This window comes from Podarcis filfolensis (assembly GCF_964270895.1).
Source record: "Podarcis filfolensis genome assembly, chromosome: 14".
In the NCBI taxonomy this organism is placed as follows: domain Eukaryota; kingdom Metazoa; phylum Chordata; class Lepidosauria; order Squamata; family Lacertidae; genus Podarcis; species Podarcis filfolensis.
The window spans coordinates 14,744,427-14,759,935 of record NC_139616.1 but is presented as its reverse complement, the minus strand read 5'-3'; the positions used below and the strand labels follow the sequence as shown (position 1 = coordinate 14,759,935).

The window sequence follows — 15,509 nt, the reverse complement described above, 5'->3', positions numbered from 1 at the left end:
GCTTGCCATTTCTACACATTCTATTAGTTTCATCTGCCATTATTCCTTTGTTGGTATTTATTTATTTATATTTTATTGAGGTATTTTAAATTAAAAGAAATGAAGCGATACGGGGGGGGGGGAGGAAAAGTGAGGGGGAGTAAAAAGAACAACAAAGATGTGTGTGCGTGTGATATATATATATATATATATATATATATATATACACGCGCGCGCGCGCGCACACACACACACACACACACACACTGCAATATAATATGCTCCCATACATTTTTATATAAATTGAAAAATTGTTATTATTCATAATACTTATGTATTGGTACTGTGTCCTCTTTCCACTCCTGGGAATATACCACGTGTAAAGCACTTTTACCCAAAAGGGTTGGACTAGATGACCCTGGGAACCTTCCAACTGTACGATTCCATAAGAGGAAGGCGGGGGGAAATGCCCCTTTCTGCATCAGCACGAAATGCCCTCCTTTTCACTCGGCCAACCAGCGCCTACCAAAGTCTGAACAGTCTCCGTCGTTGTCTCTATCTGGGCAGCGGCAGCACATGGAGAGCGCGAAGAAACCCGCCGTTTAAGGGCCTGCATATCACTCTGTCCTTTTTGCTTCTTCTTAGCTCTATGAGGAGAACGGGCCGCTGTTACCGGAAGTGACGTGCGGGGAATGGCTGGGTTGGCCCTTCTCGCTTCCCGTCGGGGTTCGCGGAACTTTCCCTGGGCTGCTGCGGCCGGTGGGCTGAGGGGATACGGAGGCGGCGGCGGCGGCGCCATGCCTAAGAAGGTCGGTCGGAGAGCGCGGAGGCTCCGAGCTTCCATACTAGCCGCCCTGAGGGTCCGAAGGTTGAAATGTAAAAGACGTCGTGTCCCTCCAGGGGGCGCACGTGGGTCTCCCCCTTCCTCAGTCCAAGCCTCACAACAACCCTGTGAGGTAGGCTAGGCAGAGAGCGAGGCAGGGACGGTGCAGTGAGCTTCGTGGCTTCCCAGGGCTTAGTGCAACCCTCGCCTCAGATAGGGCTGCCATACGTCCTGGTTTCCCAGGACATGTCCTCCAGTTCGCCTCCGAAAAGGGAGTCTTGAATTCTTTTTCGGAAACCGGGCAAATCAACATACAGTGGTACCTCGGGTTAAGTACTTAATTCGTTCCGGAGGTCCGTACTTAACCTGAAACTGTTCTTAACATGAAGCACCACTCTAGCTAATGGGGCCTCCTGCTGCCGCCATGCCGCCAGAGCCCAATTTCTGTTCTCATCCTGAAGCAAAGTTCTTAACCTGAAGCACTTATTTCTGGGTTAGCGGAGTCTGTAACCTGAAGCATATGTAACTTGAAGCGTATGTAACCTGAGGTACCACTATATATATAAATAATATAGGTAAAGGGACCCCTGGCCATTAGGTTCAGTCGCGGACGACTCTGGGGTTGCGGTGCTCATCTCGCTTTACTGGCCGAGGGAGCCGGCGTACAGCTTCCGGATCATGTGGCCAGCATGACTAAGCCGCTTCTGGCAAACCAGAGCAGCGCACGGAAACGTCGTTTACCTTCCCGCCGGAGCGGTACCTATTTATCTACTTGCACTTTGTGCTTTCGAACTGCTAGGTTGGCAGGAATAGGGACCGAGCAACGGGAGCTCACCCCGTCGCAGGGATTCGAACCGCCGACCTTCTGATTGGCAAGTCCTAGGCTCTGTGGTTTAACCCACAGCGCCACCCGCATCCCTATAAATAATATATATATTAATAATAATAATATATGTACATACACCACCCTAGACCCGGAGGTCTCAGGGCAGTTCACAGAACAAATGTCCTGGAAAACCTGCAACAGGGGTTAAATTGTGCTGAAAACGCATTTAAAAAGCTCCAAAACTCAAAAATTATTTGTGTGTGTGTGTGCATATAATTTTTATTAAATTTTCTGCTTTGCAATTTAGAATATTCATTTAAACAACCTTAAAATGTCAATGACTTCCCTTGTTCTCTTTCCATGGTTCATTTAGCATACCATAAATCCCTGCATATTTTACATAAACTAAACCATTCAGTATTCCATTATTACGTCCATCAAAACTTGTTTACACTGTTGAATTTATCTTAATGCTGCCAACATTTTCAAGTGTACACAATTCCCCCCCACCATTTATTCAATAAACATTTTTCAATCTTCTTCAAATGTACTGTTTGTTCTTCTTGTTCTCTTATTCTGTATGTTAGGTCTGCAAGCTGCACATATTCCATCAGTTTAAGTTGCCATTCTTCTTTAGTTGGGACCTTGCTCGTTTTCCATTTTTGGGCTAACAAAACCGGGCCGCAGTAGTGGTATACGTAAATAACATTTTTTGACACCTCAAAAATTCTTGTACCTTTTATGGGGGGGAAAAGTTCGACGACTTTGGTTCCTCTAAAATACACACACAAACACAACTCAACAACTTGGGGGGTGGGGAGCTCAACAATTCTGATCTGATTTTCACTTTTGGAGATATGGCAACCCTATCTTAGAATCACAGAATTATTAGACAGAATAATACTGTGGCACCTTAGAGACGAATAAATAATATTGTGGCATGAGCTCATCAGACGCATACAGGCATGCATGCCTAATTTTATTTGTTTGCCTCTTTTCCATAGTTAAGGCCCGGCTCAAGGCGGATTACAACATTTGGGGGGGGGGATCGCATAACTGCAAACGTAACAAAATAAGTAAAATGCGTAAAGCGCACAACCAAATCAAATGATTTCCACATAAATTATAATGAGTTCTTTTTATATATATATAAAAAATCAATAACAGCAAGAACCCCCCTCCCCCTATCCCTTGCAACAGCCTAGATGTTGTAAGCAGGTCAGAGCAGGCTTCCTCAACCTCGGCCCTCCAGATGTTTTTGGCCTACAACTCCCATGATCCCTAGCTAGCAGGACCAGTGGTCAGGGATGATGGGAATTGTAGTCTCAGAACATCTGGAGGGCCGAGGCTGAGGAAGCCTGGGTCAGAGGGAAATGAAATGCCAAAAGGGCTAGTGGTGGACAGTTCCGTTAGATCCAGAAAACTTAACAGAATTGTAACATTCCAATAAACTTAATGATTTGTCACTCTGCTTTTTGCTTTTCACTTCCCATAGGGTGCAGTTCTTAAAGCTTCCTCCCCCCACCACCACATCTTTATATACCTGCAAGTGAGGATTATGCTTCGTGCGTCTTAATGGAGTGCAGCCTAGTTCACCCAAGTTAACCCAAAATTTGTTATTCCACAGGACTCTTGTTAACTTTGCTGTGACTGGCTGATGCAGCTCCCCCTCTGGAAACGGTTACAAAGGTTCTTGTGAAACATACCAGACAAAACAGACTTACGATAGCAGAAGCCAGTTCTCACAGCCAGTCAGCAACTGAAATTAGGAGATAGTCTGAATTTTTAGGGGGTGGGGATGCTGCCTATTACCTGGGGTTTGTGAATTTCTGGGTAGAGATACATTTGGCAGAGATGAGTGAATGCCTTTGAAACTTTTTGCAAGCCATTTGATTCAGCAGTCTTAATATTGTAGTTTCAGATATGCTTAAGCTGCCTTTCAAGGCAGCCTTTGCAAGGCAGCATATGTTATAGCAATGTTTTATTTTTAAAATGACATGATACAATTCAAATCACAATGATACAGCCTGTTTAAATGTTTACTGTGCAATAAAATGCAGTGAAAATTAACAAAACCTATACAATAAAATATTTAAATTAAAAGCAAAGTAAAACATGAGGCTTTTTCAACTTTGCTTTCCCTGCCTGCACTCTCTGGCTCATCATGTTTCTCTATTCTGTTTTAAGGGAAAAGCACAGAGTAAGGATATGGTAAAGTCTTCGGTTCCTTCAGGCCCTGTGGCAACAGATAAAAGCGGCTCCGTTACCATCTCTGTCCATGCCAAACCTGGCTCCAAACAAAATGCTGTAACAGGTATGTTGGAAGTTGGGAGGGGATAATGTTTTTAATTCCTTGTTATGGGAAATTTTCTTTGTGCAAATCCTGGGTTGGTTCCTGGAAGCGGCAGAAAACTCCTAGAACTTAGATGTGGACTGGATGCAAAAGGCCCTCTCAGCTGCCAGTACTCAGCAACTCATCTGAGGGTCCATTTATTGGAAGAGAAGGAATGGGAGGGTGAACTGCCTTAGAGCTGTTACATGTGTTAAAGGGGGTAGAAAAGCATGATAAAAATTCTCAGTTATTTTTGTATGATAACGTATGTGAAGCTAATGAAAACAACACATCCATAAAACAGCACTAAAGGTTTGTACATAAACTAGGATAAAACAAAATGAACCAGCATGGTTTAAAAGCTTGGGGAAATGAAAATGTTTGTGCCTGGTGCCAAATGGGATTAAAGTTGATGCTAGGCTAACCTCTTTGGCAAAGGCATCCCAAAGATGGGGTGCCATTGCTGAATAGGTTTCCCCCCTAGTAGCCAACACACTTCACATAGTGGGGCACCCTGAGAAAAACCTCTGGTGATGCCTTCAGTTTATGGGTAGATACCCCAGATTCAAGCTGTAAAGGACTTCAAAGGTCAAAACTAGTACTTTGAATTGGGTCTGGAAATTGACCGAGTTCCAATGCAGTGAACTGTAATATGATCAATCCCAGTTAGTAATTTAGGAGATCTGTTGTAACTGCAGGTTCCAGATTATCTTCAGAGGACAGCCCCATGTAGAATGCATTGCAGTAGTCTAACCTTGAAGCTGCCAGAGCATGGATCACTGAAGTCAGCCTATTTCAGCTTAGATAGGGATACAGCAGGTGAATCAGCCTAAACTAGTAAAACTGGAACGTTCTTCACAGGGAATGTAATTCGGCCCAAAACAGGGTGAACTCCACTCATCTAGTGTTTTATCTGGGTAAAACTTTAAGCTTATTAGCACTTATCCAGTCCATAAACCGTAGTCAACGCCAGTTGCTGGGGAACACAAGTAGAGAGAACACATGTCAGCTTCCTGGCTGTTTGAACACAGTGAGAACAGGATACTGTAGCAGATGGGCCTTTGGCCTGATTGAGCAGGCCTCATCTTAATATCTCAGTCAACACCAATTTAGCACTTCAACTTGTTGTTTGCAATGTGTGTTCACCCCAGATCACCAGATGACCTCACCCGCGAGTTTCATGTTGATGGTATATGAATGTTTCCAAAGAAGCCTTTTATGGTTTGAACGTCACAAAAAGCTTAATGAATATCTGAGTAATAAAAGCCTTAAAATACTCCTTGCAGATGTGACGACAGATGCAGTCGGTGTGGCCATTGCCGCTCCTCCATCCGAAGGGGAGGCCAATGCAGAGCTATGTCGCTACCTCTCTAAGGTCCTCGAGGTTAAGAAGAGCGAGGTTGTGTTGGAGAAGGTATTCCATTCTCTCTCTTTTTAATATGTTATATGTGGGGCTCTTGAAACTTATTCATGCTGATTAACCGTGGCCAACTTTCATTTTACCAGCGTGGGGAACACTCTTAATCCAACTGATATAAAAAGTAGGAGGGGACCAATTCCTGCAAAAGCTTGTCTTGAAGAACTAGAAATGGCTGTCTAACCACAGGCCTTGGAAGAGATGTTGATGGACATAGAAGAGGAGGAGATATGATGTTGTTGTTGTTGTTGTTTAGTCGTTTAGTTGTGTCCGACTCTTCGTGACCCCATGGACCAGAGCACGCCAGGCACTTCTGTCCTCCACTGCCTCCCGCAGTTTGATCAAACTCATGCTGGTAGCTTCAAGAACACCATCCAACCATCTCATCCTCTGTCGTCCCCTTCTCCTTGTGCCCTCCATCTTTCCCAACATCAGGGTCTTGTCCAGGGAGTCTTCTCTTCTCATGAGGTGGCCAAAGTATTGGAGCCTCAGCTTCACGATCTGTCCTTCCAGTGAGCACTCAGGGCTGATTTCCTTAAGAATGGATACGTTTGATCTTCTTGCAGTCCATGGGACTCTCAAGAGTCTCCTCCAGCACCATAATTCAAAAGCATCAATTCTTCGGCGATCAGCCTTCTTTATGGTCCAGCTCTCACTTCCATACATCACTACTGGGAAAACCATAGCTTTTACTATACGGACCTTTGTTGGCAAGGTGATGTCTCTTTGTTGGCAAGGAGATATGATAGCTATCTTCAAATATCTAAAGGGCTGTCACATGGGAGATGGAGCAAGCTTGTTTTCTCCTGCTCCGGAGGGTAGAACACGAACCAGTGGTTTCAAGTTACAAGAAAGGCAGTGTTAGAAACAGAGATATGAAAGCTAGGAGCTAAACGGCACCTTAAACCTAAGTTATGGGTGCAACAACGGAATGTCTAGGCATGCTTTTTTTATAACAAGAATGCAAAGCTGAAAATGAATGAACTGCAGCTGAAATATTATGTTCATTTTTCACATGGTCTAGTCCAGGGGTCAGCAAACTTTTTCAGCATTGTCCCTCAGACCTTGTGGGGGGCCGGACTATATTTTGAAGGTGGGGGGAACGAATTCCTATGCCCCACAAATAACCCAGAGATGCATTTTAAATAAAAGGACACATTCTACTCATGTAAAAACACGCTGATTCCCGGACCATCCGTGGGCCGGATTTAGAAGGCGATTGGGCTGGATCTGGCCCCTGGGCCTTAGTTTGCCTACCCATGGTCTAGTCCTTCCCCTGCCCACCCCCCTAATATTTTTAAGAGGGTCTTCAAAGAGTAGCTGGAAGTGGGGTGGCAGAAAAAGGTCCTCCTTTCCTTCCACTCTGGTTTTAATTTGAAATCTTAGGCGCAGTACTGTGCCCAGAGCTTGGAAACCACTCATGCTAATGAAATTCCGTCACAAAATATGCCAAGAACAATGGGAGCTTCGAACACTGAAGAAGGGAGATTCCAACTGAACATCGGGAAGAACTTTCTGACAGTAAGAGCTGTTCGACACTGGAATGGACTCCCTCAGAAGGTGGTGGACTCTCCTTCATTGGAGGCCTTTAAACAAAGGTTGGACGACCATCTGTCATGGACCATCTGATATTCCTGCAAAGCAGAGGGTTTGACTAGATGACCCTCATGACCCTTTCCAACTCTACAATTCTCTCTGCCATCAGCTCCAGCAAGCGTGGCTAATGGTCAGGAGTGACCGGGTTTGTAGTCCAATTCTCTGCTCATTATTGTCATTCACATTAATTGATCCTTCAAATATTGTCCATAACTTTTTCAAACTCTTTAAGGAGTCCAGTGAGTGCCTGATAGCAGCTGATGCTGTAGCGTTGCTGCAGCTAAGCAGGCACAGAAACTTGGTCAGAAACTTATATGGGAGATGACCGGGAGTCCCATGTAGAAACGTCAAAATATGCAGGTGTTAATGTGTGAAATCATCTTAAAGTTATTTGCTTTTTTATTAAAACAGGGAGGCAAATCTCGAGAAAAAGTAGTGAAGATTTTGGCACCAGTGACTCCCGATGAAGTTTTAGAGAAGCTGAGAAAAGAAGCTGCCATCTGAGACATTTCCAAAGCAATAAATGAGCAAAGTCGTCTCAGCAGGTCGTTTTGCTGAAGGTGAAGGACAAAGAAGGTTATACACAGGGGAGCACATTTTAAAAGGTGGCAGAGAAGCTCAACATGCATCTGTAGACAACCGCAAAGATGAATTTACAAGGTGTGGATACACTAATGTCATAAGACAAGGTACAAAACCTAATGTTATTTGAGAGAGCCTCAGGACTCCAAGACTTCATTAATTGGAAAAGATGAAAATTGTGGTATAATCGATATTATTTTATTGCCAGAATTTATATACTGCTTAATTGACGTAAACCTCCTAAGTGGTTTACATTGGACAATAGCAACTATTCATTAAAATCACCAATAAAAACAAATGTTAAAAACCAGCTGACATAACATTGATGAGAATATAAATAAAACCAACAGTTTTTAAAGCAGATACACATAAAAAAATGATATTCAAATTACACGTCTGGGTAGGTAGACTCACCTAAAGTGTGTAGCAGGTGCTGAAATCAACACAGTGAAGGCACCTGTCTAACACCAATGGGCAGAGAAGTTCCGAAGAGTAGGTGCTATCAAACTCAAGGATCAGTGACTTGGAAATGCATAATGTGGAACAAGCATAATGTGGCATTTGTAAAAGTGGCAGTTCCTCAAACTGATGTGGGCAGATGAGCACATCGGGCAGTGCTCTCTTTTTGATATATGCGGGGGGGGGGTATATGCTGGTACTCACCATGAAGTTGTTGAAGTAAGTGCCGGTACCGCGTACCCTTAAGTACCGGGGGGAGCACTGCATGTGGGGCAAGGTGATCCTTTTTGATGGGTCACTGCTGGAAGTTCTCCAAATAGCATTTTATATAGCAGCCTGGAAGCAGATTACTGTTTTTGGAAGTGTTAAAATGTTGAACTTTGTTGCCTGTGGCGTGTGCACGTCTCTAGAAAATAGGTTTTGCAGGTTGTCGTGGTTTAATAATTTGTAAAACCTGTTTAGCCAAAGACTACCACCCTGCAAATATCTGGGAAAAGATTAAGAAATGGGTCCCCAAATGCATGTATGATTCAAAGTAGGTCCTGGGTCTTGTTGCAACCCACCTTGGATCGGGCTGCAGCATGTTAGTGGGTGCCTTAACTTAAAAGCCAAGCCAAGCCATTCTAAAACAGTTAAAACAGTTTAAAAAAACCATGTAAAAGCAGTTACAGTTTAACATTCTTCTATCCAACTATCTTAGGGCAGAGGCGTAACTAGGCTCCTGCGTGTTCTTGGCATGGAGCCGTATTGGTGCCCGCCACCATCTCTTGCACCCTTGGCAAGAAGCTGTATTAGCACCTCTGAATCAAGAGAGACCATGGACCAGAAACTCAGCAAAGTCACACTTGGGCTGCTGCAACGGCTTTGGAACTGCCCATCTGCAACAGGGCAGAGGCTCCAGGCCTGGACCTCATGCTGAAAAAGAAATGCATGACTTACACCAAGGGGAACAATACCTCTGTCCATTCTACTCGCAGTTCCCTTAGAAATGATTATCTGCCTTCAAGCTCGGTGCATGAACAACATTTGGAAGACCTGTTTTGTTCTCGTGTTAGTAAGAATCTCTCTCCCGTAGTATATTAGTATACTTGCTGCCATTTGGTATGGGAAAATAGGCATTGATACTTCATATCTGCATATGAGGAACGATCGCTAGTCTCCCACCTGTACCTATTACAGTGAAGATGCAACTGTATGAACCTTTTCTCCCCCTGCTGTTCCCCATCCACAAGCCAGGGAGAAACATCTCATAAGAGAATGTGAATTCTGATCTTGCTATGTTCTGCCTTTCCAGCTCTCCTTTGGCGTTAATGTTTTCTGACTGCATGTTTCAAAACTGGGTTTTCTGGTTCTTTGCTTTCGCATCATATTGGGTTTCCTGCCTTGTACATACATGGCCAAGGGTGCCTTAGGTACCGAGGCGCTCATTTCAAAATACAGTAGGCCTGACACGCTGTCAGTTCAATGATTTGTGTCTGTCAGAGACTCCCACTCATACCGCTGATTCCATGGTTTGTCAAATAGCAGTGTAACGCCAACGGGACTTTCTGTGTGGCCCTTGAGCTGGAGGATATTTACTCCTTTGACCTGTGCAGTGGTACCTCGGATTAAGTACTTAATTCGTTCCGGAGGTCTGTACTTAACCTGAAACTGTTCTTAACCTGAAGCACCACTTTAGCTAATGGGGCCTCCTGCTGCTGCCGTGCCGCCGGAGCACGATTTCTGTTCTCATCCTGAAGCAAAGTTCTTAACCTGAAGCACTATTTCTTGGTTAGCGGTGTCTGTAACCTGAAGCATATGTAACCTGAAGTGTATGTAACCCGAGGTACCACTGTACTGGAAAAGTAAGGGGCTTTCCTTGGGAAAATGCTGTGAGCAGGTGGGGAGCGCTGCCTGCGATCTTGGAGACAGTGGGAACTGGGATATGGCAGCAACTAGCCTCTCTGGGACTTGAACTGAGAAAAAAGCAGCTTTCAAATCTCTGCCACCAATCAGTGTATTCCATTCTCAACTAAAACCCAGCTTGATCATCACCTCATTTGTCTCTCTTGGTTTTATTCATTTATGTTCTTTCTCATGTTCTCTGTGTCTCAGTGGCAGCAATAACTCTGATATGAATTACTTATCATTTTTCCATGCTAAGGCTGTCTGAAAGTCTCCTGCAATGCTATGTAAGTTCCCTCAGAAGTCAGTCCCAGCTTGTGTTAGATGAGATTTACTTCCAGGAAAGTGTGCATAGGATTGTGCTTTAGCAGATTTAATTGCCTGAGTTTTGATTTACTTTTCCCCTTGCGCTATTTAGGCAGGCTTCCCTTTTAACTTTGTAGTTCACCTTAAATGACTGTGTTCATGTTCTTCTTCTTGCTGAGTGGTGCAGTAAAGTAATTTTAGACTCTGGACTTAATGGTCTTTAGGTGATTAATGCCCATGCCATCACTTATATCAAGATGTAGTTAAACCATCCCTGTTGCCTCCTTCTCATTCTTTTATTTGAGACCCTGGACCAAAGTCCTGTATTGACTGCACCACTGTTCCTTCCTACTTAAAAGGATTCACTTATTCCCCCAAATGCTACCCTCTTCGTACTCTCTGAATCAGTCTTTCAGCTGCTTTCATTTGCATCCCTCTCCACCTTCCTGCACAAAACCTCCCATTGCACCTTTTTTTTTGCTCTCCTTCATCCATCTTAATAAGCCGTTGAAATTGACATCCTTTTCAGTAACCCACAGCTGCTATTTTACTGGGAAGTAGTAAGCTAGGAACTTTGTCTTCATTATGTCACCTTATTCTTATTTCCTCTTTGGGTGCCTCTAAAACAGCCTTGACCAGCTGAGCTTCGGTTTATTTCAGCTTCCTCTGTTCCGCATCTTAAAAACTTTTCTTTTCACGAGATTCATTGTTCTGTTTGCATACTTTCACGCTAGCTGTTTGGTCCCTTGTTCAGGAGCACAGTCACTTACAAACCATTTGTGCTCCAAAAGGTTGCAAACTGGTAAGTCCAGAATAGCTCTTTTGGCACCGGGAAACAAGGAAAAACCTGGAGTCATTTAGTTGCAGTTCCCTGTGAAAATGAGCCCTTGGCGCCTTAACCCACAGGGTCACGGTTTTGCCCAAAACCTGACATTGTCCGATTCACTTGAAAACAGTGCCAAACATCGGCAAATGGCCCCCTGCAACGTTTGCCAGTGCAAACCCCACGATTCACGGTATGCCATAAAATGAGCTCTTGGCGCACTAATAAAGGCTTCATTTCAGTTGGCAATGAAGACTAAGATATATGCACCAGGGCCAGGCAGAAGTCCAGAACTCAGCTAGATAGGCAGGAGGGCCCCAAATGTAGCAGGAGCAGCTTGCTGAATTTTGAAGTAAATGAAGAAACATATACAGTGGTACCTTGGGTTAAGAACTTAATTCACTCTGGAGGTCCGTTCTTAACCTGAAACTGTTCTTAACCTGAGGTACCACTTTAGCTAATGGAGCCTCCCGCTGCCGCTGCACTGCCACCACGCAATTTCTGTTCTCATCCTGAAGCAAAGTTCTTAACCCGAGGTACTATTTCTGGGTTAGCGGAGTCTGCAACCTGAAGCGTCTGTAACCTGAAGTGTCTGTAACCCAAGGTACCACTGTATTACTATCTGAGGATTACCAGCCTTTGTAAGAACATTAAGTGCAGAGTCTAAAATTGTCTTAACTCCACCACTGGGAGCAAGGAGCTACATCACCTACTGGAAAGCTTTTTCTGCTGGCTTCCTGCCTTCTGGAGTTTCAGTTAGCCATGCCCACCATTTCTTTGTAGCCAGAAGAAGTGAGTTTTATGGATTTTTCTTTTATCATTTTCAAAAAAGCAAGCTGAGTTTTTGTATGTCATTTCACACACCGCATTCTGTACAAATCACTGCATACACACAGCCCCGCTGTATTTCCATGAAAAAGTTTTGTCTCTCCCTGAAACCCAGACTCATCCATCTAATGTAAGTCTGCAAGCATTCTGTTGGAGGGTCTCTTGGCAACCTGCAGATTCAGAAATGGCCCTTTTTGCCACCTGCACCGTCAGCAGAAGGCCGGCTTGCCTTGACTTTTAGAAGTGGGATGGGGTTTTGCAGCTCCCTGCTAGCATTTACCCTTTTGCAAAGTGCACATCTCAGGGCTTCTAATGCATCTGACAGCTCAGAATCCAGAGTACATCCCAGGTCTCGGCTGTTCACCAAATGACATCCTGCTGGAAGCGAAATTGCAATGAAACAACTAGAAGGCGCTTCCCCTTTCCCCCAGAAGAGAATTGTCAAGCAGTCTTTAGCTGCCTTCTCTCTCTCTCTCTCTCTCTCTCATTATTAACAAAGAAAGTGCAAGTCTGTCCCTAATAACCTGGAGCTCTTCCTTTTCGCTCTAGAAACCCATTACTGAGCCAGCTACTGACTGAGAGGCATCGACAGTTGCTTTGCACATGGGGCTTGTTCGGCCAATTTGATTCAGCTAATTTCTGCTTAATAAGGATGCTCCATTTTAGCCTAGTCATCTTGCTTCTCAAATCAGGTTATCACCCCTGCGAGGCCATTTAAAAGCCAAGGACAACTAAAAGTCAACACCGCACTTGCAGAACACTCTTCTGAAACAGGGAAGGGCCAGCTAATGGGCTACAGTCAACTTCTGGAGTAATGGATTGGGACCACGGTAGCTCAAAGACTGCGGTCTTCCATGTGGTCCTCTCAGCATGCTCCACTCATTATCTGAGGCCCTCCTTAGACAAAGCCAGTATCAACTGGACTTTCTCCTGCTGAGGCGCCCATCCTGTGGAACCCTCCACCTAGCTAGGTGGACTCCATTGTGTCTTCTCAGGCCCCCAGGTAAGACACAAAGTCAGGGACTCACTGGACCCTGAGGAGTGATGGCTGGATACTGATGAATGGGTTGCCGAACCAATTAACCAGCTAGAAGGATTACTGTTAATAGCACCAGTTTTCCTATACTGTAACTTGATATTGCTGAATATGGGCAGGCTTATGCACATGAGAAAGCAGGGGTCGGAGGCTGGCTTGGAAGATGGGAGCAGTGAACTGGGGTAGCCTGTAGCAGCCAGAAGATGAGAGTCAGAGGCAGGAGAAGTTGCAGGATTGGAGAGTGAAGAACAGGTGGAGGAGGCGGGAGAGAAAAGTCGGGCTGGTTGAGAGTCAAGGGGTTTCACACCTCTTCCTTTTCCTCTTGCTCCCACCTCTCCTTCTCTGCTGTCTCCCATGACCCGAAGAGGACTGAAGTAAGGGGAGCAGAAGGCTACACACAGGTGGAGTCTTTGCTTGCCTGCCTGCAGCTTGGTTGGGGGAGATACATAAGCTGTTTCGCCAACTGCCTCATTGGGTAGCTGAGAGACGTAGGACTGATGGACATGCCTTTCCCTAACTTGTAAGTGCACTTTAAAGAGTTAATTCCTTACTCAGGGCATTCCATGCCTGACCTCTTTGACACATGCATTTGTACTAAGGCTCCCAGTACATTTCCAAGCACAATTGGTGCTGACCTTTAAAGGCTTAAATGGCCTCGGCCCAGTATACCTGAAGGAGCATCTCCACCCCCATCGTTCAGCCTGGACACTGAGGTCCAGCTCTGAGGGCCTTCCGGCAGATCCCTTCCCTGCAAGAAGTCCAGTTGCAGAGGGCCTTTTCGGTAGTGGCGCCCACCCTGTGGAACGCCCTCCCACCAGATGTCAAGGAAATAAACAACTATCTGACTTTTATAGGATATCTGAAGGCAAACCTGTTTAGGGAAGTTGTTAATGTTTGATGTTTTATTGTGTTTTTAATATCCTGTTGGAAGCTGCCCAGGGTGGCAGGGGAGGCCTGGCCAGATGGGCTGGGTATATTTAATAAATTATTATTATTAGGCTCATGAAATAACTTTTATGCTGGCGTAGGTAATGTTTGTTTTAATGACTCCTGGATTTGTCAGTTTGTGTTTTATTGGCTAGTGTGTGGTTCCTTTCTTTCATGCTGTGCTATTATTTAATAAGAACTTGGGAAGCTGACTTGTACCTAACCAGACCCTTGGTTCATCCAACTCAGTAGTGTCTACACTGACTGGCAGCAGCTCTCCAAGGTCTCAGGCAGGGTTCTATCCTAGCCCTACCTGTACATGCTGGGGCTTGAACCTGAGACTTTCGTCATGCAAAAGAAGTGCTCTACCACTGAGCCATCTTCAGCTTCCTTGGAGAATAAGTTGGGGTCAAACATGCAAAAAATGAAAACAACAGTGCACCAGAAAATCAAGAACTGCAAGAATGATTCCACTGTGACAGCAAATTTAATAGTAGGAGCTGCTGGTACCACTACACTACAGGGAGTAATCACTACACCACAGGCAGCCAGTGTGGTGTAGTGGTTAAGAGCGGTGGACTCGTAATCTGGTGAACCGGGTTCGCGTCTCCGCTCCTCCACATGCAGCTGCTGGGTGACCTTAGGCTACTCACACTTCTCTGAAGCCTCTCAGCCCCACTCACCTCACAGAGTGTTTGTTGTGGGGGAGGAAGGGAAAGGAGAATGTTAGCCGCTTTGAGACTCCTTCGGGTAGTGATAAAGCGGGATATCAAATCCAAACACTTATAGTATACCAGAAACCCAGCAGCATTCCAATACTATGAAGGTAACAACATTACATCTCCCTTCAAGGCCATTCAAAGAGTTTCACCTTGGTTCCAGATCTTCTAGAATCAAGCCATTGCAGCCATTTCTGCAACAAATCAAGTTAGCCTGAACAGATGTTTCCTCAGAGGACCACTGTCCCTTTGGGCAGCAGTCTATGATGCTATTCTCAGTCTCTTTCTTACAACACCTTCTTAATAAGACAGGGATGGGGAGCCTCTGGTGCTCCAGATGTTGTCAGACTCCTACTCCGATCAGCCCCAGTCAATAGGACCAACAATGGGGGAAGGTGAGAGCCATAGGCCAACAACATATGGAGGGCCACAGGTTCCCCAACCCTGTTGTAAAGCTTCAAAAACAAGGAGTCAAACTGTTGGAAATTCTCCCGTGATGGTACTCTTCCTTTCCGCCTGCTTCGATTTTGTATGTATCATCTCAGCTCTTTTTCTGCACTTGAGCTCCAGGACTGTAAATCTCTATACTGCTAAAACGGCACCCAACTTAGCATTGAGCCTGCTCATCTGAGAGGTGGTCCATTTGTGCGCGAGAAAAGCAACAATCTCTTGCCTCCCAAATAGTTGTCTGGAGAATTGAATGGTCCTTGAGACTATGGAAGTGTTCCTGTTCTAAATGGCAATCAGGCGGTGATAGGAGACTTTCTGGCCTAGACAATTTCCCCAAGGACTCTGCCGGCTGCCTCTTTACTGCAGCATGGAGCGGCTTTTCCTATTAACGTTTCCGCTTTGCAGAATTGCTGTTGAAGGTAATGAGTCTTTAGTGTGAAATTGGAGCACTGCAAATGTTCCTTGGGCTGCTTGGAACTAGTTTAGTGCTCTTGGGGGTTATAGCACCTTCCCAACATCCAA

The 15,509-nt window shown here is 45.0% G+C and overlaps 1 protein-coding gene across 2 annotated transcripts; it reads left to right on the top strand.

Annotated features, from left to right (window-relative positions):
* Nucleotides 1–651: 651 nt before the first annotated feature.
* LOC310749710 (UPF0235 protein C15orf40 homolog) lies at nt 652–7,865 on the top strand. Of its 2 annotated transcripts, none has more exons than XM_083587080.1 (4): nt 652–788; nt 3,816–3,942; nt 5,247–5,374; nt 7,385–7,865. In XM_083587080.1, the coding sequence occupies exons 1-4, from the start codon at nt 672–674 to the stop codon at nt 7,475–7,477; spliced, it is 465 nt and encodes a 154-aa protein (XP_083443206.1). In that variant the 5' UTR covers nt 652–671; the 3' UTR covers nt 7,478–7,865. The 2 variants fall into 2 exon arrangements, with proteins under 2 accessions (XP_083443206.1, XP_083443205.1); XM_083587079.1 differs by having other exon boundaries at nt 652–935.
* Nucleotides 7,866–15,509: the final 7,644 nt, after the last annotated feature.